Here is a 24,496-nt window from a genome sequence, read left to right as displayed (position 1 = left end):
ACAATAGTTTTTACCTTCAAGAACCAGCATTCTTTTATGAAAATAACTCCAGGTTGTACATAAAACTACAGGAAACGACATGTAGTGTGACCAAAGGATTACAAGTAAGGTTTTTATAACTTTTTATTAGTTTAAGACATATTTCCAAGCGTCGTTCCGGCTTACGACGCGTCTCAAGAACGGAAACCCCCGTCGTAACCCGGGGACTGCCTGTATATCAATCTCAGTTTTTTCATTTCCCTACAAGGTGGTTGAAAATTTGATCTTTGTCACTATTCTTATTGCCTTGAATATGATCATTTACTACCACAACTACCAATTTCCACATAGATATGATAAAATAAAAATTTTTATAGGTAAATTGTATTTTTCCTAACTATACCAACCTGAGGTCCTTTACAATGAAAACATGCTTACGGCAAAGCTGGAACATGGCCATTAAAACTCTTGAACAAGATGGTTATAGGCAGTAACTACCGTCTGGTGTGCAGGAAGACCCGTCTGACTGGATGTAAACATTCCACTTTGCCTTTCGGCCCAGGTTTCAGAGTGAGGGGTGGCATGAGGTGGGCATTAGTGTAAAGGAACTCAGGTTTGTAGTTAGGAAAAATGCAATATATTTTCAAAAATTGTGATTTGCTCCTATACAATATACAACCCTTGGTCCTTTACAATAGGACTCACTTATTGGAGGGAGGAATCTGACTGGAGTTCAGCGCACCTTGGCTACTCCTCGTCAAAACAGCAAGGAGTGCCCTGCCTCTGACAAATTGATTAGAGTATAAGAACTGTGAGATCATGAGTCAGACTTCTGGGTATTTTCAAAATGAGTGAGAAACTGTGACTCATACGAAAAAGGCTGGGAAGAATAGTCAGAGTCAGAGGCAGTAGGGCAAAGCGCCCAAGTTTCCTTCCTTCCCTTGCTAGAGGAAGGAGCAGGATTGCTTCTATGATTCTAATAAGAGAAATAGGCTTACTGCATCAAGCACCAGACCAGCAAGTGTAGGTTTGAGTCCTATTCCCAACATGAAGGAAGAGAAGTAGAGGGAAGAGGAGGGAAGAGGAGGAGAGGCTAGTCACTAGCATCTTTCTTGCAGAGAAGTTACTTGTGATCTCGCAAGAGCAGGAGAAAGACGTATCCTTAGACACTTCTCCCTTGGCAAGTCGGTCGTAGAGAAGTATATCGACAATCAGTCAAGGGTGTCGAGTCTCTGTCAGGTACAGCAACACACGAATGGGACAAAGTATGAAAACAAAGTACAGTAGAAACCTGGACCTCAAACATATTAGAACTCTAAATCCTCAGATTACAACGGAAAATTTTGAGTAAATGTTGCATCTGAGCTCAACCGAAAATCTGGAAACCAACCCATGGAATCTTATGATTTTTGTAAACAAAAGTGGTTAAGTCAGTCGCCGCTAATAGGTGTTGTTCCCATGCTCATTTGGTAAGGTAAACAGAAAGAACCACAAAATAAGATTATTGAAATTCATAATGTAAGAGGCATTCTGTGACAACCTTAAAATGCTGTGAGATATTTAATGATAGGCTAACCGTTGTATCAATAGTTGGCTACAGTCACAACTACTGACAAACAATCGACACTGTAAATAAAACATTTGTAACCTTGGTAAAATCCATAGGTTATTCAAGTGAACCACTAGTGATACAACTTTTGATACTGTAAACAAAACAACTAATTGCAGCAATTACCGTGGATAATTACCATAATTAGATGAGCGAGTTCTCACTTTGTTATATTACAAGAGTAGGATCTCTACCTGTAATTCTAAAAACCAAAAAGGTCTACATATAAGCCTAAACAAATATTTTCTGGAGAAAATGATAATTTGAAAAAGTTAAACATATTTTACCAAACATAAGCATTGCCATCGTATGCCACTTGCATTCAATATTGTTTGCATTCTCAAAATCTCGGCTTATTGAGCTATTGATGTCTTCATTGCCATTACACTTGGCTGGTGGTGGAAGATATGTAATTTAAATACTTTCTTGTAAATTAACAAAGTTGGGTTTAAAAGTGGCACAATACTTGATTTATAAGCGTTGAGTGTGATTTCTCTAGTTTTGAACATCAATTTCGCCTGCACTTTTCTTCTTCTTTTTATAGTGACGGCAAATGACATCGGCAATCAGCCGTTTATCGATTTTGTTGCTTTCATCTGTACTACAGGATTACAATCACTTCATCCATATTTGAGAGAGAGAGAGAGAGAGAGAGAGAGAGAGAGGATGGATCGAATGAGGAGAGGACGGATCGAGAAGAGAAAGATCGAGATGAGAAGATGGAGAGGAGAGAGGAAGAGAGAGTAGAGAGAGCGGAGAGAAGAAGCGAGGGAGGAAGGAGAAGAGGAGGAGAGAGAGAGAGAGAGAGAGATCGCTGGAGGGGAAGGGTACAATCCCCATCTAGTCATTAGGTTGGGTTGTTACACCTACGCATATCCATTAGCAAAAATTGATATTTGTGTATTGAGGATAATGTTGATTTTAATAAAACCCTTGTTTTACTGTATCTAATCATATTGCATGTATTATTACCATATTATCGAATTATATTACAAACAGAGCGATCTGACATGTCCATTCTGGTTTTGTTTACATTCTTAAAATGTCAGCTGATTTCATTTTACCGATATGATCACTGTCTTAAGATGATGAATGGAAACTTTAATTTACAAAAAAAGAAAAAAAGCTGGGTTTAAGAATTGCAGCTACATTATTTACAAACTAATATATTAAATAAAGTGCTACATGTGTTTTTTTTTTTTTTTCAGGCAATGCTAGTGCCCGCCAAAGCATTTTGCAGTTTGTGTATTGAGGATAATGTTGATTTTAATAAAACCCTTGTTTTACTGTATCTAATCATATTGCATGTATTATTACCATATTATCGAATTATATTACAAACAGAGCGATCTGACATGTCCATTCTGGTTTTGTTTACATTCTTAAAATGTCAGCTGATTTCATTTTACCGATATGATCACTGTCTTAAGATGATGAATGGAACTTAATTTACAAAAGAAAAAGCTGGGTTTAAGAATTGCAGCTACATTATTTACAAACGTAATATATTAAATAAAGTGCTACATGTGTTTTTTTTTTTTTTTTCAGGCAATGCTAGTGCCCGCCAAAACATTTTGCAGTCTGCTCATTAGTCATTATTCGTAATTTACAGTCGTGTTTTTGACTTCAAGCCTTGTTGTTCACTAAGTGGCAATATTTTCTTGGTAGCATTTCATAATCAAATTAAAGGGTTTTGTGATATCGACAGTTCGCCAGTTATCCTTAATATCAGGATTCTTTCCAATTTTAAAGGTATACATTTATGAGGATCTACTTTTAATGGGTATTACTCTGCCGATAATGATGTCTGATGTCACACAATAAGCATACAGCGGCTATGAAAAGTGTCCCTATTTTACAAGGATAATTTGAGAGGAAACAATTTTAATATCATAACACACATTGAAAGATATTCTTAAGTGATTTTGTATACAGTATCCAGTAGACTGTATTATTTGTTTACGTCTGCTCACGGCCACTAGCTGGCGACGTAACTCAGGGAATTTTTCTTAAGTTTATGATAAACCGAAATATTTCGCCTTATTTTTAGTATTTTATTAATTTGCTGACAATTAGGCTTGGCATTCAATGTTTTCCTTATTAGCAAAAATAATTATGCCTACCAATTACAGTACATATTAAGTACCTAGCCTAGCCTAGCCTATGGCAGTCAGCCAACCATCGTATTATGACCGAATTGAGGGTACGTAGGGCAGTTATTTTACTACATTATATATTCAAAAATGAAAAAAGTGCATTGAATGGTATATTATTTAACACTGAACTTAATTCATTGTAATATGTGTATTTATGGGTAAAAAAAAAAAAAAAAAACTGTTTTGAGTAAAAAAAAAAAAAAAAAAAAAAAAAAAAAAAACAAAAAAAAAAAAAAAAAAAAAAAAAAAAAGGCAAGGTTAGGGTAAACTAGTGGTCAAGAACCGATTAATCCATTTTCAGTTATTTCTTAAGGGAAAAATTAATTTAGATCTCGACAAAATCGCATCTTGTCGCTTCTTCTGGAATGAATTACCATCGAGGTCCAAGGATCTACTTTATTTACTCAAGGAATTGAACCCGTCAACAGATGCCAAATGATTCAACACCTGGGACGGGGTGGCAACATGATATCCACACTTTGAAGGGCAACCGTTGACCATGACCCATGCAAATCGTCTGTCCTCTTCATCGATATCAGACAGACAAGAGACGTTGGCTTGAAAAACAACTCTGTCTAATGACTCTCGTAAGGGCTTGTGTGCCGTTAATATATTAAAAAGTCCTGTCAATGACACCAACCAGTGAAGACCGTTGTAATCCCTGCAATGTTACAAAGGACTGAAAGAGAATTTCAGCTATTTCATGGCTGTCTGGTGAGAAAGTCTGGCTTGCAAATACTGCTGGAAGTCTTTAGCCATGTAAACACAAGGATTGTACTGCCTGATGAACTGCTTCAAGTCACTGCGAAGGTTGGTTCAGGGAGGAACTCTTCACCCAGAAAGCAGAGCAACACATGAAGTCTTCCGACATTCATTCCAGTTCAGGGTGAACAATTATTAGTTGAACACTTTACGAATTAGAAAAAATGTATATAGAAGACAAACTACAGGCAGTCCCTGGCTTACGACGGGTTTGGCTTACGACATTCCAAGGTTATAATGCTTTTCAATTATATTCATCAGAAATTCTTTCTAGGTTTACGACATGTTCCAGGGTTACAATGCTGACGATGTCAATCTGGCGGATTGATGAAAAATACAATAAAAGTGCAGTTTACAAAGTTTTTAATACATCTAAAGCATTAAAAATGTTTTCTTAGGATTTTTGACGATTTTCTAGCTTTCAACAATTTTCATCTTATGCGCGTCTCAAGAACGGAACCCCTGTCGTAAGCCGGGGACTGCCTGAACTGCAGTTATCTGAAAAATAATTCTGAATTATTGCAGTGGCCCACGGGTAAATTGTGACGGAGCAGAAGGCTTACAGACTTCTGTTGTACTGTGGGGTAAAAAGAAAGGTGAATATGAGTCTGAGACAAATCTTGTCTAACGATTCTCACAATGGTGTGTGCAGAGCATGAAACAGGCACCATAAGTAAGAATATAAAGCCACCCAAGACTTTAGGTTTGTGATGGCCAGACAGAAAGGTTCAAATTAGCAGTTAACCCTGGACAGAGGAGAAATAATACCGAGAAGAACAATATCTCTGCAAGAAGGCAGTACTCTGCCCTTCACTCAACTCTGTAGGCTCAGTTGCTTGGTAGTACATTCCAACTTGGAATGCGTTCAACTTGTAGAGCTAGTGTCTCAGGTATGTACATGAGACATAAGGCACAACTAAGAACGGCTGAAAACTGTGATTTTTGGCAGACAGAAAAAATTCCAAATCCTGAGATACAACTGAAAAAGGAGAGGACAGGACTGCTTTAGCTAGTGCTCTTGCTATTAATCCCAAAGATAAGGTCTTCCAACAATTAAGACAAGAAGAACTAGATAAGATTAGGCCCAAGAGTGCGGGCAGACAAACGATACCTGTCTAGCTCATTTAAACAAAATCCAAGTTCCAACCTTGACTGAACCTTGGGTGACTAGAAAAAAAACAAAGGAGGGAGCTTCCATCATCAATTTAACAACTCTAGCTCAGATGTCTTGCCTGGAGGTAGACTTGGACCTTGTTATATGGGAAATGGCGCATCAGACAGGATAACAGCGGGATCATCAAATTTGAGGTGTCAAACCATAGGAGGAACTGTCGCTGGACACGCGTAGGTTGACGCTAGGAGCCTGAAACATATTGCCAGACGGACAGGTGGAAGTGCTTATAACTGAACCTTGCAAACCTGGAAGTTATCAGCGCTCTGCACTTGGGAGCTCGGAACATGGCGCCAATTGGCGACATCTACTAGTCCACCAAAACTGGGAAATACGCCTTTCCAATAGCTGAGATAAATCCACAACATTGGAAGTCTGGGCAAGCACACTTTATGGATTCCTTTTCAATGGTTGTCCGTCAAACCCTGCAGGCAACAGGTTTGACTATCTAGGGGCAAACCCCTATTGACCCCCTTACACCAACAGTATGCCTCCTCCCAGGTTTAGGGGGTCTGACAGGGGCTGGGTTGGGAGATAGATACATCCTTCACCACACATCCAGTAAGACGCCTTTCCAGTGGCTGTCTGTCAATACATGGGACAAGCAACAGTTCGACTGGAGCGACTACTCGTGTCTAAACCCCTTGACCTCCCTTGGACTTTCAGTTTGCCTCCTCCCAGGCTAAGGGGAGTCTGAAAGGTTTGTTTGTTTGTTTGTACGGTGCTTTTATTTTGCATGGAACTGGTGGTTATTCAGCAATAGGACCAACGGCTTTACATGACTTCCGAACCATGTCGAGAGTGAACTTCTATCATCAGAAATACACATCTCTCGCTCCTCAATGGAATGGCCGAGAATCAAACCCGCGACCACCGAGGTGGGACGCCAATACCATACCAACCATGCCACTGAGGCACTCGGAGTCTGAAAGGGACCTTCTGTCTAAAAGGAGTCTGAAAGGGACCTTCTGTCTAAAAGAATCGAGAGACTAATAGCCACTTCTTCCACTGCAAAACACTTCACACAAACTGGCAATGATACAGGAAGGAAGTGAGGGACTAGTAACAGGAGAGAAAAGAACCAGGAGCTGGAGTTGAGTATTTTCTGGTGCTTGGCACCCATGTACCACAGGTAAACAATTCATGCTGTACACAGAATCTGTGTGGCTTATACTATATTGAGCACTGGGTGCTTGGCTGCCACTGGGCACTCTACTCCTAGCGGGTGCTCTCTTGGTTCCTGTGCTGATCCAAGCTCAGAGTGGACACTGCTAATGCGACACTCATGTATGGGTCACAGCTAAGACCGTCCTCCTGCAAGAGGAGCCTTGTAGATATAAAACTGAACACCATAATCAGTTTGGGAACAAATGCAAAATGACAAATTTTCTAAGACAATTTGTATTTTTCATAGCTACAAACCTGAGGTCTTCTGCCAATGCCAAGGGATCTGGGACCACTGAACATAACACCTCCAGCTTCCTGTTGTAACGTGTCGCGAAAAGGTTTCCCCCAAAATCTGGAAAAGCCTGTCCGCTGAAGGGACCACTCTGTGCCTAAGATCTGATCCCAGCGACTGAGTTTGTCTGTGACCACGTTCCGTTTCCCTGGGACATACCTGGTTGAGAGCTCTAGTGAATTGCTGAATGCCCACTGGTGAAGCTCGACAGTCAAGGCATGAAGTTGGTGAGAAACTAGGCCTCCCTGTTTGTTCACGTAGGCTACCACCATGGTGTTGTCCGACATGAGAACAACAGTGTGACCCTCTACCATTCCCCAAAACTCCTCTTCAGACCCAGGAAAGCTGCCTTCAACCCCAAGACGTTGATATGCTGCTGCGTGTCCTCTAAACCCCAAACGCCTGAAGCGATGAGGCCGCCTAAGTGCGCGCCCCAACCTGCGAGGAAGGCGTCCGAGAACAGAAGGAAGTCTGGAGGGAGAGAACGCAGAGGGACGCCCTTCAATAGATTCTGGTTGTTCAACAACCCACAAAGGTCTTCTCTCACTTTCAAAGACAGTGGGACCAAAAACAGGGGATAGTCCCCCGCCGGAGACCAGAATTCCCCCAGTCTCCATTGCAGAAACCGAAGATGAAGACGCCCATGAGGGACCAGCTTCTCCAGGGAAGATAGCACTCCCAGAAGAACCTGCCACTGATGAGCTGACTGATGCGACTTTGAAAGGAAGTTGCACGCCACAGCCTGCAACTTCTCCAATCTTTGATCCAACGGGAAAACTCTTGCCACTGTCGTATCGATGACCATGCCCAGGTAGAGAATCCTTTGAGTGGGTACGAGGTTCAACTTTTCCTGGTTGACTAATATGCCCAGATCCAGGCAGAACTGAAGACGACGATCCCTATCTTACAGCAGCTTCTCCCTGAAAACTGCCAAGACCAACCAATCGTTTAGGTACCTCAGCAAACGGATCCCCTGAGCATGGGCCCAACTTGACACGAGAGAAGACCCTTGTGAACACTTGAGGGGCTGTCGTCAACCCGAAGCACAAGACTGAACTTGGAAATCTTGTCTGCCAGAGAGAAGCGAAGGAACTTCCTGGACGTGGGATGAACAGGGATTTGGAAGTATCCCACAGGGATTTGAAAGTATGCGTCCTTCAACTCTATCGACAGCATGAAGTCGCCTTCCCTCACGGCTGCCAACACCGAGCGTGGGGTCTCCATCTAGAACCGTGTCTTCCTGATGAAGCGATTCAAGGTGGATAAGTCGATCACAGGCCTCCATCCTCCCGACACCTTGGGCACCAAGAAGATGTGACTGTAAAACCCCGGGGTCGGATGCACTACCGCTATCACATCCTTGTCCAGCATTTTCTGAACTTCCTCCTGAAGAGCCAAGAACTTCAGAGAATCTGGGGATTAAGTCTTCCTGAGCTGCGGCTTGTCCAACAGAGGAGAAGAGAAGTCGAATGGCAAAAGGTATCCCACCCGAAGGACATCTACCACCCACTTCTCTGCCCCGTAACCCTGCCACTTGGCCCAATGGGCAGCCAGGCAACCCCCCACCCGTGGCGCAGGAGAGGGATAGGGGCCTAACCTACCGACGGCCCCCTTGACCTCTGCCTCTGGGGCCTCTTCTTGGTTTAAAGGAACGAGCGCGAAAGGGGCGCTGATCCTGAGACTTGGGCTGTGTAGAACGGGAAGGCCCTGCCAAACTCGAGGTCCTCTATGACCTACCAGGCGACGATCTCCTCGATTGCTGCTGGACGGGGGGTGGAGGGGGGCCAGACGTCTCCGAGGGCGGGACTCTGATTTAGACATGGCTTGGTGCACCAGTCTGTCCTTGGTGTCGGCCCGACGTCGGTCTATCCTATTTTCAAGTTCTGTCTGTGGAAACAAAAATTGCGACTCCAACAGATCACCGTTCCTCAAGGCCAGCAAAGACTCGGTGTCGAGCGACTTCTCCTAACCATAAATTGGCATTGAGGTGAGCCAAATAAGAAAATGCCTTGCCCCCGGACTGCAAAAGACTGGCAAGCGAGGCGGCACTCACCAACCCATCAGGGGACCTGTCAGAAGCTATCTTGGCAATCACCACAGACAAGAGGTCCAGCCAAATAATCGTCTGCAACATGGAGGCCACTGTAGATTCCAAAGCCAAGGCATCTTGAGGAGAAAAGGACGAAGCCACTGACCTCACCTGTTCCAAAGTCAAACCCGGCTTCAGGCGAATGACGTCTGGGTTAAGGTGGTGTGACAACAAAAACTCAGAGCTTGTAGCATAGTACGTACTTCCTATGTCTTGTGAGAGGTGGGGGTAGTAGTTTGGTAGAACCTCTAGAGCGAAGTGAACCGTCCCGGTCAGAAATAGAGGTGTTAACCTTCTCCAAGACCGACTGAACGTGCCCTGACAACGGCAGCTGGAGAGATGATTTGGAGTCCTGAGAAGCTCCCACCAAGGCTTCCAAGCAAGGAGAGTAAGATGACCGAGCCTGAGTCCTACTTTCCAAATTGTTGAACCCATGAATGAGATCAACAACCTCCAAAAAGGAAGACAGAAACTCCTGCGTGTCCCCCTCTTCCTGCTCTGGCACCGGGGACCGACGACGAGAAGGATGTGTAGGCTCTTCTAACGCATTTTCTTCACCAAATTTCACAGAAGGGTTAGTAGGCAAACAGTCTGAAACCCCTACTAGCCTATCTGGGCTGGGTCCAAGCGTCAGCCTCCAAGACGGACCCACTGTAACACCAGGCACATCACTTACCTCAACAGGTGACTCCAGACGTCCATGAACAGACACGGGCGTGGCGGCCGTGCGTACGTGAGATGGGGGGGAAACTCAAGCACTCGAGATTGACGGTGAATCCCTCAAGCACTTGAGATTGACTGAGAATCCCTAATAGTGGAAGACTTGGAAGCAAGCAAACACTCTGGCTGCACCACCTCCGTGCTCACTACCTTCGACCTCTTGACAGGCGCCTTCAGATCTTTACGGCGAATAATAGGCCTGGGAGAAGAAGGAGCACTACCATCACGTGCATGGACGGGGGAAGTTGCAACACGCTCGCGATGTGCAAGGACGGAAGGGGGGTGGGGTGGTAGCACGTACGAGATTCGGCGGCGAAGCAACCCCTGCAGAACACACATCACTAACACTGCCCGAAACCACAGCTCTCTCGGGAATATGTCCGTGCTGTTCCTCTCTCAGCGGCGAAGGAAGGGCAAAGCCCTCAGCCTTCCAACGCTGAAGATGCCTACGAGGCGTAGAGGGGGAAGAGGGAGAGGAAGACAGCACTAGCTTCTTATGCGCACTCTTCTCGGAAGGCGGGGACGAAGCAGTGCGTTTCCTGCCAGTCCCCCCAACCGATAAGGCAGCCAACTTCGCATCTAAAACAGAGTCCAGTCTCTTAAGAACTGCCTGACATATGATCTTGGACTGATGTGCCAGAGAAGGCTTCGAAGACAAGGAAGGGAGATGATTCGAACTGGGCGGCAGAGATCATGTCACGGCTAAGAGAGGCAGATTGGAGGAGGCGACTGGGAGATATCTCATCGATGAGAGTGACGTTACAAGCGGTGGTGACGTCACGACTTCCCCTCTGAGTGAGGGGGAAAGAGATGCCACTGGCAGAAGAATACACAAAGATGGGCCCCGTGACGACAACAACAGGGCTGATGACGCAGCATCACTCTGAGACAAGGCGGCGGCAGACGCCGGCGGAGCAATACAAGAGGGACGACTGCTCCCACCCGTGGAGACGAGGCCGGGAGGAGGGGGGATGGCCTGGCTGGACTGGGGAGGGGTGGTGCGAGCCTCCACAAAATGCGCTAGCAACCCCTCCAAGGAAGGGGTACCCCCTAGCCCAAGCGTCTTCCAAATCGCCACCATTTTGGACGCCTCCGACTCTGGAAGAGAAGAGAAGGATGAAAAAACCTCACCCTTCTTGGGAATCAAATAAGCTCTCGAGGAAGAGGGGGCTACATTACAAAAAATACCCTGGCGACCTCCCGATTCTTCCATCGACGAATCAATGGAAGAAAAGGAAGGTGCAGGGACAACGCTACAATGGGGGTTGACTACTGCATAAGACGAAACATTGGGAATAGGAGCAAAGCCCTCCCAAGAAGGAAGAGTGGAGGCTCTCCGATGTTCCCTCTTACCATAAAACTTCCTCCAATGCTCCAAAGGCCATGCCCGGCATTCCGTACAAGGATTCGTAATCGTACAAAAATTGGAACGACACCTACTGCAACTGATGTGAGGGTCCGTCGCTGACGAAGCCAAAAAACGAGAACACAGGAATCAAGGAATTCCGGGGCACCAACGCTGATGTCGAGAAGGAGCAGAAGAAGCCATAAAACCCAACTCTCGTCCAGGTGGTAAAGAAAAGACTTAAGTAGATGATCGGTGTTTGACCACTCTTCACCCAATCTACGCATGCGTTGCCAGATACCACAAGATTCCTTGCTTTCATCTGCTTTTTTACCGGATCCAGCTAGGCGCTAGAAATTATCCTATTGTTAAGACCGAGGGTTTGTTTGCGTATGAACAATTCTAAATTATTATGCTACTCGATAAAGACGATAGCAAATGCAATGTTTACATTAACCCTTTAACGCCGATTGGACGTATTAAACATCGACATAAATTGTCTGATGGGTGCCGATTGGACGTATCGTACGTCGATAAAAAGTTTTTAAAAAATTCATGGAAAAATAGTTATAGGCCTACTAGGCGAAAACTTTTGAATCACACGCCTTAGGGGATGCTGGGAGCTCACGGATCAAGGCGTTAGTTTTGTTTACAATCGTTACCCAGGCGCGCAAGCACGAATTTCTTTCTTCTCGCACTTCAAAGCATCAGCGACACATCTCAGAAATTATTTTGTCACTGACAATTTTTGCAACATTTTATATTAGCCATTACATGGAGTATTATATATGAAAATGTGTGCAATTTCATGTAGAATACCACAAAAAAAACTCATGGTTGTAGCTTTTATCAGTTTTGAAATATTTTAATATAAATAACAATAAGTGCCAAAATATCAACCTTCGGTCAACTTTGACTCTACCGAAATGGTCGAAAAATGCAATTTGTAAGCTAAAACTCTTATTTTCTAGTAATATTCAATCATATACCTTAATTTTGCAACAAATTGGAAGTCTCATGCACAATATTTTGATTTATAGTGAATTTATGGAAAAAAATATTTTCCTTGCGTCCGCGCTGTAACTCTTCCGAAAAATTCAGAATTTTTGTTGTCAGATTTTTTTAATGTTTGCACCATTTTAAATTAGCCGTTACATAAGTTTTATATATGAAAATGTGTGCAATTTCATGTAGAATACAACCAAAACAACCCATGGTTGTATCTTTTATCAGTTTTGAAATACTTTCATATAAATAACGATAAGTGCAAAAATTTCAACCTTCGGTTAACCCTGACTCGACCGAAATGGTCAAAAAACGCAATTGTAAGCTAAAACTATTACATTCTAGTAATATTCAATATTTACCTTTATTTTGGAACAAATTGGAAGTCTCTATCACAATATTTCGATTTATGGTGAATTTATGAAATAAACTTTTTCCTTACGCTCGAGCGGTAACTCTTCCGAAAAAATCAAAAATTTTTTGTCCGATTATCGTAATGTTTGCACCATTTTAAATTAGCCGTTACATAAATTTTTATATATGAAAATGTGCACAATTTCATGTAGAATACAACAAAAAACAACCCATGGTTGTAGCTTTTATCAGTTGAAATATTTTCCATATAAATAACGATAAATAGAAAAAATTCTGTCTTCGGTTAACTTTAACTCGACAAAATGGTTGAAAACGGCAATTGTAAGCTACAACACTTACAGTCTAGTAATATTCAATCAATTACCTTCATTTTGCAACAAACGGGAAGTCTCTAGCACAATATTTCGATTTATGGTGAATTTTTGAAAACTGCTTTTTTTTTACGTCCGCACATTACGAATTCATGCAGCATTTTTGATAATATTTTCTCTGTGTTGTCTTGATAGTTTTACAATGTGTTATAGTATACCAAAATGGTCGCAATTTAGTGTGCAATACAAAAAAAATGAACTAACTTTAACCGTTTTGCTCACAGCGCGATTTGTATACAATTACATATGAAATTTTTTTCGCGCGGTCATATATCCCAATATTTATATATGATAATGATACTTTTTTTTCATTTTTGATGGTTGCATACTAAACTTCAGGCAATGACAAAAAAAAGGAGCCAAAAATGAACTGTTACTCTTAATCTTGAAAACTAAGCGTGCTGTGATTTTTTGAAAAAAACATTTTTTTCGCTTCGGTGCTCACTCGCGAACGCCGCCGGCATACGGGAGACGATTTTTAAAATACCACTTCCTCGTTTAAGGGTTAATATGCTAATTGTCTATCAACTCGGCAACACTTAACGTTACCTGCTGTAAAGATGCATTAAGCAAAAGACTGTAAGTTCGCTACTAAAACGGTACATATCAAACAATATCAGGTCCGTAGCAAATGTAAATATCGGCTCAACAACCCCAGTTTACATCAGTGGTTCCTAAACTAGGGGCCATGTAGCAGAATGCAGGGGGCCATAATCTGAGGATATGTATGTATAAAATCAAAGGAGTTTAGATGGTCACTGTAGTTATGGATTATCCTTGTTGGTGGGCCACGGACAAATATCCTGTATGAAATGTACATAACGACCAGAAATGGTTTGGGAACCACTGGTTTGCATTATAGTCTGCTACTTGGTAAAGGGTAGTTAATCAATTAACTGCAATTTATGTAATGCTCCATTAAGAAATAAAAAACAAGGAAAAACTCATCTTGCAGCTTTTGGCTGAAGCTACTAAACTTTCAGTTTGGATACCAAAGTCTGGTAGCAACTAGCAAAAAATTAACTGTTGCCAACATCTGATGTTATCACCAGGAGTCACAGAAATGGAATGAGTATTGTCTGGTTAGGGGGCGAGACGGGTGTCACCTACATGCAACACTATCGGTGTCGTTACTGAGAAATTTGAATCTAAACTGCTGCAAATAAATGAAACTAATAGCTATGTAATTACTACTTGGTAAGTTACTTATTTAAAAATGTTTATTTGTGAACTTTGACAATCAGTGCTACCCAAAACTCATTAAACCTTCTTTCACTGACATATTTTGTTTAGCTACCTAAAAGTCCTTTACAAACTTGAAAGTGCATACATACTACCTAAATTCTTTTTTTAAATTTTGCTGATAATCAATTGTATGCTGGTTCTACAAAATTTACAAACATTGATAAAACTTAGAATTTCGTTGACTCTTAGGTCAGACTTCATAGAACCACAGCTTTGTAACATATCTGTATTGTAACTCCTGAAGCATTGATTAATTTGAGGACTTCATGAGAACCATGCAACTCTTATAGTCATGATTAATTTGAAGACTACATGAGAACCACAGCTTTATACCATATCTCTATATATGGTCAATAGTTCTACTAATCATATAAATAAAAAATCCAAGAACAAAAATGTGAGAACTTTTCCTTGAAAAAAATTACACAACAAAATATACAGTGCCATACATACATTTCGTCTTTCTTCAAATTCTCTTTGTCGTTCCTCATATGCCATATCACGTTTTTTTTTTATCCAGTCTTGATATTCCTCATAGTCTGGAAGGTCTTCCCTCCTTTTTCCATCTGTACAGGAAGCACCCCAAACTTCAAAGTGTAGATTTCCTGAAAGTAAAGAAACTGTACAGTATTTGCAATAATAATTACTTCAACATAAACCTAAGTTTTTCAACAATCAAACTAACATAGAATAAATTTCAAAGGGATGCATACTCCTCTTAGAAAAATTGTTTCCATAAATTTTTTATTTTATTTAGGCTTCTTTTCTAGCTTGAAAGCCTGATCAAATAAGATTTAGCTTGAAAGCCTGCCCAAATAAGATTTAAACATGAAAAGTTCATCAAAATGGGATACAGTATCACCCTCATTTACTAATTACTAATAAGCTTCCTTTCAATAGAGTGGATTGACAACTAAAATTAATATGGCAGTACAAAATGGTGAAATAGTACTGCTTTATTACAAACAAAATTATCTTTCAAAGCTAAGAAAAAAATGTAGTAGAGAAAAACAATAAGGTTACACTATATTAACAAACATACAATGAACCAGGTGTCACATATGCAACTAAGTTGGGGAATAACTACCACTCACACTTTATCCCTGATGATGGCACTAAGAAATGAAAATTTAACTGTCCTTAAACCAAAGGAAAATTTTAACTAACAAAAAACCATGTCAATTTTAAAATGAAAAATGACAACCACGAGCCTTTGAGTATTTATTACACGGAACAATCATAAATCCCCATATGTATTACTGTACTTGAAAAGAAGACTGCTTTCGAGCTACAGAATCTGACAAGTGACAGGCTAACACAATGAAGATGATGAAAATATACCAGTGAAAAAACTTGAAAGATGGAAGATAGGGGTTACAATGAAAAAGTAAAATGTAGAAAACTGGCAACAAATGGGAAATTTAAATGCAAGTATTATTATTCAATATGACCACAAACTCCCATGAACTTGTTGGGCAAGCTTTCATACACCAGAATGTTTATTAAATTACAGAAAGATAATAAAAAATAACAATTAATAAACAAATCAACAACAGCAAATATGTGTTCGTGGTACATGAGAGTACGTAATATTAATACGTATACCATAAAAAGGAAGAGTTCCATTTATGAAATTACTAACACTAAAATGACTGTAGTGGTGCCAAGATGTATTACACACTCTTGCAAGTAACACATGCTGTGTAATACACCTTTCTACAACATTTTGTTGTAGTGCTGTCATCCATTTATTTATGCTATTAAAGTGTTACTAGTGATTTTTCACTTTAATATATGACTAGTAAATAAGATGTTATGTGAAACTAAACTGACTATACTAATGAATTTTTTAAAACTATCATTGGAATAGAATCTCTCAAGATATTAGCAAATGATATTAACTGACATGAATAAAACCATCATGGTGAGTTTGATTGTTTAATTTTCATGTAAATTACTATTGCTAATATTATTTACAATTATACAAAAAAACACTGACTTTTGATTTGAAATATTAAAAAATTTCATCCCAACCCCAAGGATAACTGATACAGTCCAGTGGAAGCTTATGAAAGACCTGAAACAGAAGAGTATGGCGCTTAGCCTACTGATGATCCACACCAAGGCAAGATTTTTTTTTTTAAACCCTTCAAGAGACAGCTGATGATACTTCATACATGTAACACTACTCATTCAATAAATATTTTTACTTCCCTCAATTATGTGAATTATAAAAAAAACTACATTACAAATATAATGCATGTACAACTGGCAGTAGCAAACACTAAGTGACTGGTAGTGTAGTGCTGTCCAAAAATGTTGACAAAATCTCACTGAATGTTTTATATCTTTTAATATATATATATATATATATATATATATCATATATATATATATATATATATATATATATGATAGATAGATAGATAGATAGATAGATATAGATAGATAGATATATAGATATAGATAGATAGATATATATAGATATATCATATATATATATATATATATATATATATATATATATATATATATATATATATATATATATATATATATATAATATATATATATATATATATATATATATATATATATGCTTAAAAAAATCACAGTAGATCACGTGACTTCATAATAAGCGAATACCACGGGAAATGATAGACAGGGAATCCAAGCGCTTTCCGTCTTTATTCAGACATCGTCAAGGAGCTACTTATATACTATATATATATCATATATAATATATAATATATATTATATATATATTATATAGAATATATATATATATATATTTATATATATATATATATATATAAATATATATATATATATATATAGCTACTGTTTGGATGTGTTATTCATTGTTATTAAGAACTATAGTATAGTAAGTTAAAATTTATTCTTAAAGAAGTCTAAACATTTTGCTCATGAAAATTTGCTGAGAATGAAGCTGAAAATTTGTGTTAATTTTATTTTTTAGGAATTAACAGGTATGGATACAATAATATTACCCTTCATATTACTGAATGTAAGAAAAACAGACCAAATGCAATTATGGTTAAACTATTGTTTTTTTTTTTATTTCTTGAGTGTAAAATTTTTGTATTACCTTGTTTGGTCAATTAAGGTAAAAATCACTGAATTTTAACAAAATAGGAGAGTAGTTTTTGTACGTTTGATCATCCTGTGCATTCATTTTTATGAAGGTAACTCCCCTTCACATCCAAATCACTCCTCTTTAACCTCCTCACCATCTTCCACTTATGCCAACAACTCACCTTATTACAGGTACTATAAAGCTAAATTCTAATTCATTTTTTCAACTTTTTTTTATTCTTTTGAGTAGTTTTATGGAAGTAAGTGTTATACAGCTGCAAATAGGCAATATTTTCATTTAAACTTTGGGTTTAAGTGCTTTATCATGCATAATTTTTTGGGTTTTGGAACAGATTAATCCAATTTACACTACTCCTTAGTTTTTTAACAGCCTTTTGTAATGGATTATGTTTAAAATCTGAGGTTCCATGGTATACAGAAGGGGCCAATTAGATTAAATTAAAAGCAGGCAAAATGAAAATCTCAAAAGAACCTTCTTGGCTTGGAGTGGATTACCAGTAGCTAAGTATCATGCTCTTCTGCATCAGGTCTTCCATACAGCTTCCAACAAACTGCAGTGGTTGTTTGAGAACCAAGGATATATTCTACAGTCAAGACACTGCTTTCGCAGGTATAACACTACAGTATACAGGCAGTCCCCAGTTATCAGCGGACTTGGTTAATGGTGATCTGGACAAGTGCCATAAAATCAGCAAGTTGTGGCACCATAACGGGCAGTGTTTCGGTTACTGGCGCCATAACATACCTAATAGAGGTGCTATTAACTGGTTACTGGCGCCATAAATGGCCGAGTTTCGATTAATGGCGGTTTTTGCTTAGCACCCTGCTGAGAACGACCCCCACCCCCTCCCAGGTAACCAGGGACTGCCTGTACTGTATTTGTTTGATTTTAGGGATGAATAAATTCTATGAAACTACTAAGCCCAAGAATATGGCACATTATTATCAAGCTTACTGATGATGCTTCTTTCTCTTTAACCTACTGATGCATGTAATGTATACTGTAGTCATACAACACAATAAGTACAAATGAAAAAATAATGATGTCAGGGCAAAACAACAGTCAGATTTATGGTCTCCGATGAGGAACGTACAAATCTTTTTCATCATTCAGATGACAATCACTGTCACAGGCTTTTATCTGATTACTACACTAGATACTATATAACTATGATTATTTCAAGTGGTAAAGCTCAAAGGCTCAGATTCTAGAACCAGAATTCAGGAAGATCTGGATAAATTTTTTTTTATATATATAAAATAAAAATGAATTAACAGAAAGACAACAATGGTAATGAAAAACTAATGAAAAAGCCAAACTTTACCTAACATATTATTTAGCATAACTTTATTAGCAAGATTTTCCCCTAAAAATTTTAGGAATCAATGCTAAAACCTAATATATATGCTAAACCTTAATACTTTAATATAAACACAATTGGGCAACAATTAAAAATAGTTAGCTAATTAACCCTTAAGAATATCCTATATCAGTCTCTTAAATTTAAAAAATAAAAAATAACAGCACACACTCCTCAAAAGTCTCTCCCTCAAAATTCTATCCCAACATGTCTCCCTTACACAAAATAATTTTTTTTTTTAATTTTATTTCAGTGAAAATAAACTGCAGTATAAAGCTTCTAAAATAATTTTAATTTTATCATTATAATCCCTTAAGATTCTGATGAAAATACGTATACTGCAGTATAAAGCTTCTAAAATAATTCTAATTTTATCATTATAATCCCTTAAGATTCTGATATTCTGATGAAATCACAGAATTTTCATCTGTGGATTTAGATAGCATTTTATTTAATAATGATGATAATATGCTGGAAACAGACTTCTTTCAAACATATTTTATTAAAATAATGGCAGAATTCACAGAATTCATCTTGCTGTAGGTCGTTTCCTTTCTAATCATTCTTATTTTCTTTTATTTTGTAAAATAAAAATTACAGCTTACAATATTTAAGAGCTAAAATCACCAACAATCAATATATTTATGGTAAATTATTTATTATATACTGGGATGGGGAGTAGTATTACCTTTTACCGAGTTATAAACATTCTACTTTTCTTTTTCTTTTATATTTGTGAAAATATATACAAGATATACTTGGATGGGGAGATGTAGTAGTACATTACCCCCAAAAAATCTTAAGTGACACTAATTTCTCTGTATTCCAAGCTGAGGTGTGTGTTGCCACAGATGTTTATGGCCCATTCAAGGGATTTGGTTATTGTCTTCCCCTTTTTAGATGTCTTAATCATCATGCAAAATTTGTTTGTTTAAGTACTTGAGTGCTAAGTAAAATTGATCATATGAGCTGCACCAGAAAAGTACATAAGCAATTATAAGCGGTCCTCGCTTATTGGCAGCGTTGGTTAATGGAGTTCCGGTTTTATGGTGCTTGGCTAACAATGTCGTTAACCAGATTTTCAACAACAGTTAGTGATTTTCAGCATTGGTAAGCAGTTTATCAATGTTAGTAAGTGGTTTATCAGCGCCACTAAGCAGCAAAGACGCACTTACGCAGTTTATTGGTACTAGTTACGTCACTGAAATGCCTTTTTTACCATAGCTATCAGCAATTTTTTGCTAGCAGTACTCAGCTGGGAATGTAACCCCACCATTAACCAGGAATTTGGTTATTGTCTTCCCCTTTTTAGATGTCTTAATCATCACAACTAATAGCAACTACAAATTCACTATCATCAGGAAAGCGACATTCTCATTTTCATACATACATTAGCTATCATGACATTTCAGATAAAACTCGGCATAGCAAGTAACTTATTTCTTAGAGCCCTGAGAATTTGTTCCACAGATTTTCTTAACAAAGAATTTGAAACAATCAGAAGTCAATTTATCTTGTTAAAATACCCTAACCATATAACAGAAGCAGCCATACATAAAGCAGATCATTTTTTTTTTTACAAACCCACAGAAAAGAAAAAGGAAAAATACACAAACAAAATCATAATCCCTTACATGAATAATTTACGAGATCACACAAACCTTAGGCCAACCCAACCCTACCCTTTCATCTTCACTTATCCAAATACATTTAGGAATTCCTTGATTAACGTTCAGCAGATACCACTTTCTAAAGATCATATTATGGATTCACAGGAAGATCTCTCTCAGAAAGATTAACTCAACATAAGCGCTCAGTTACATAAGGACAACTTTCCATCATATAAATAACATGAACCATACCATGGATTGGAACTCATCCCGAATTTTATCCAAGAGCAGTTGTTGATACAAATGTCAGTTGGTAGAATCTTATGATAAAATAACAAGATAACAAGACCAACCTTTCCAATGAAACCAGGGACTCTGACCATATAGACATTATCTTCCTTATGGCAACGATGAAGAACATTAAGACAATTAACAGCACCAACACCGGCTTAGCGGTGACCCCAGTCATCACCTAAGGGCATATCTCCCACTGTATATTTTGCCAATGTAACATCTGTCACTCACTACTTGATAAGGGTGGGAGTCAGTCCACCGAAATATAGTCCTTAGCTTTAAACCAGAGTTTTAATGGGCCTTTTATACTTGAGACATATAACAGAGCATATTTACACACACACACACACATATACATACATACACACACACACATATATATATAAATATATAATATATATATATATATATATATATATATATATATATATATATATATATATATATATATATATATATATACACACACACACACAGGCAGTCCCCGTGTTACGACGGGGATTCCGTTCTTGAGACTCATCATAAGCTGGAACATCGTCAAAAATCCTAAGAAAACCTTACTTTTAATGGTTTGGGTGCATTCAAAACTATGTAAACTGCATTCTTATTGCATTTTTCATAAAAACAACTCAAATAGAGGCAGTCCCTGGTTAACGGCGCAATCGCTCAGCGGCAAATCGGTTTTATGGCTGTCATAAAAATATTCATTAAAAAAATAAGGTATTTTTACGGCACAATTTTCAGTTAACAGCGCCGCTAGCGCCGTTGTCTACGAGTTTATACATTTGTAGAAATGCCATTAAGACCATAAAGGTTATGCAAATTATATTAACAAATTTTATGTATTAGGGTAAAATATATGCCTCTGACGCTGTTCTATGCCAAAAATAACGAGTTACATAAGTGCAAATTTAGCTAGGATGTGTCGATTTATAAATGTTCATGCTTTTATGTTTAAAATGTGTATGAAAATGTATTACGTATAGGGTTTCTTTATTTCTGCACAGAAATATGATATGCTTTCGAAACTGCCCTTCACACGTTATCAAATACGATGTTGTTTCATGTTCTTTCTTGTGAGCGCCGCCTGCCGCTCTTCTGAAATATCGAGTTAAAAAAAGGTGGAAATTAATGATCGATGTGTCGATTTTATAAATGTTCATGCTTTATGTTGAAAATGTGTATGAAAATGTATTACGTATAGGGCATCTTTTATTTCTGTGCAGAAATATGATAAAAAGACAGCTTTTGAAACTGCCCTTCACGTTATCAAATAGGATGTTTTTTCATGTTCGTTCTTGTAAGCCGCCGTCTGCCGCTCTTCCAAAAATATAGTTAAAAACAATGCAAATTTAGCGATCGATGTGTCGATTTTTTAAATGTTTATGCTTTTATGTTTAAAATGTGTATGAAAATATATTACGTATAGGGTATTTTTATTTTTGTACATAAATATGATACATAATTAAGGCAGCCTTTGTAACTACGCTCCACGTTGTCAGGGGATGTTTTTTCATGTTCGTTCTTGTCCGCCACTGTTCCGAAAAATGCATGGTGTTATTTTATTAATTATGCATCTTTTCCATAAATCATTTGAAAAGTCATACATTACTTTACTGTATCCAATAATATCGTATGTATTCTCATATTACTGTATTATAAAATACTTTGGCAAATCTAAGCCTGTATTCCACAGAGCGGCCAATGTTGTGGTTTGAAATCAGCTGATGGCGAAAAAGAGTTTGTTTCGCCATATTTAACGCAATTCTGAGCGAATTCTCTTCCTTCTAGTTCGCATAAACGAATATCTAGATACTTGCCTTATATGAGACAAGGTTATTTTTCCTTATACAACGTGTTTTTAGGTGGAAATATGAATTGAATATGTCTCATTGTGAATGTGAACTACTTTTTTTTTCATTAACAAATTATGTTGGCGGCATGTTTATTGCGTAAAAAAATTACGTGATTCCGTTCGCAATTCTCATTTATATCATCGTAATACGAACTTTACGTTATTTATCTTATATCGGCATGGAACCAACAGTAAAATGTGTTCTTTCAAGCACAGTAGTTTTGATTAAAATGACTATCTCAATTTTATCTACGGTTGTGTTTGATGGCATACATTTACTGGATTTATCCTTGTTGCCGATGTACGATAATAGTCATTAGCAGCATGAACAGTTTTCTCAGCTTGAGTTATAACTAGGTTTAAATTTAACAGTATATTTCCCGATTGATCTTTGATCTATAGCGAATAAAGTTATTACATTAAGATACCTCAGTTCTATTCTACATAACGCCATTTATAACAACTACGGTAATAGTGTACTGTAGTACGATGATTGAAATACAAGCCAAACGGATGTTATCAAATTCGATTGTACTTAGAAAAAAAGCTGTTTCTGTTCGGTTGTTCATGGCCGTCACATGTTCACGCAACGAGTATAACGTTAAAACCATACTTTCATCATTCTCTTTTGCTGTTATTGAACTTATGTAACTACAAGATGGGATAAAGTTAGGCTATTGTAATTTGGTCTCTCATAAAATCGGACTATCGTAACTTAAACACTACAGCTACCTGTACACTGTATAAACCTTATTATATCTTGACATACTCTAGACACCCAAAGGATTAAAGCTAGGCTTTTTTCACTTTACAGTATTTATAATGCTATAATGTACTGTACAGTACTACTGTACTATAAATTCTATAGTACTATACTGCATAAATATAATTTTACTTATTGCGCCATTGTGGTATTACAGCGCCTTTGACTGGTCTAGTTTCGAAAGGTGTGCAGCGGCCGTAGGCTTTAAAATCGATTAGCGTCGGCGGCCAGGAACGGAACCCCTGCCACCTGTATTGGTTATTTTGCATTTTTTATGCCATATTTCTTCTGCCAGATCAGCGTTGTAGGCGCTGTAACCCTGGAAATAATTTCTGATGAATATAATTGAAAAACGCCTTAACCTCGGAACGTCGTAATCCAGGAACTGCCTGTATATACAGTGTTCCCCCTATATTCGCGGGGGATGTGTACCAGGCACCCCCGTGAATAGTTAAAACCACCACTAAAATGCTTATAACTGCCCATCTTGAAAGTTCAGATACCAAATGTATATCTTAAATAACATCCTACTTCAAATATACCTAAAATTACTAACCTATTACTGTATTAATCTTTAAGGTTATATTATTAATATCATTTCAAAGTCATCTTAACCCTTTAACGCCAATGGACGTATTAAACGTCGACGAAAATTGTCTGTCGGGTGCCGAACCGACGTACGAAACGTCGACGAAAAAGTTTTATTTTTTAAATTTGCAGAAAAATATTTATAGGCCGACTAGGCGAAAACTTTTGAATAACGCGCCTTGGGGAATGCTGGGAGTTCACGGATCAAGCTGTTATTTTGTTTACAATAGTTACCCAGGCGCGCAAGCACGAATTTCTTTATTCTCGCACTTAATCAGCGACACATCTCAAAAATTATTTCGTCACTTTGACATAATTTTTGCACCATTTTATATTAGCCGTTACACAGTTTTATATATGAAAATGTGCGCAATTTCATGTAGAATACAACAAAAAATAACCCATGGTTGTAGCTTTTTTTAGTTTTGAAATATTTTCATATAAATAACGATGTGCCAAAATTTCAACCTTCAGTCAAATTTGACTCGACCGAAATGGTAGAAAAACGCAATTGTAAGCTAAAACTCTTATATTCTAGTAATATTCAATCATTTACCTTCATTTTACAACAAATTGGAAGTCTCTTGCACAATATTTTGATTTATGGTGAATTTATGAAAAA

At 38.2% G+C, this 24,496-nt stretch overlaps 1 protein-coding gene across 1 annotated transcript in view; it reads right to left on the bottom strand.

Annotated features, from left to right (window-relative positions):
* Positions 1-14,924, bottom strand: part of LOC135217385 (peptidyl-prolyl cis-trans isomerase sig-7-like) — a 68,827-nt gene extending 53,903 nt beyond the window's left edge. Inside the window, exon 1 of the mRNA XM_064253228.1 lies at positions 14,740-14,924. Coding sequence (XP_064109298.1) covers positions 14,740-14,784 — 45 coding nt within the window. The 5' untranslated portion in view covers positions 14,785-14,924. The remainder of the gene's footprint in view (positions 1-14,739) is intronic.
* Between the last annotated feature and the right edge of the window lie 9,572 nt (positions 14,925-24,496).

This window comes from Macrobrachium nipponense, chromosome 7 (assembly GCF_015104395.2).
Source record: "Macrobrachium nipponense isolate FS-2020 chromosome 7, ASM1510439v2, whole genome shotgun sequence".
Taxonomy (NCBI): domain Eukaryota; kingdom Metazoa; phylum Arthropoda; class Malacostraca; order Decapoda; family Palaemonidae; genus Macrobrachium; species Macrobrachium nipponense.
The sequence above is the reverse complement of the archived record's forward strand: the minus strand, read 5'-3'. Positions and strand labels throughout refer to the sequence as shown.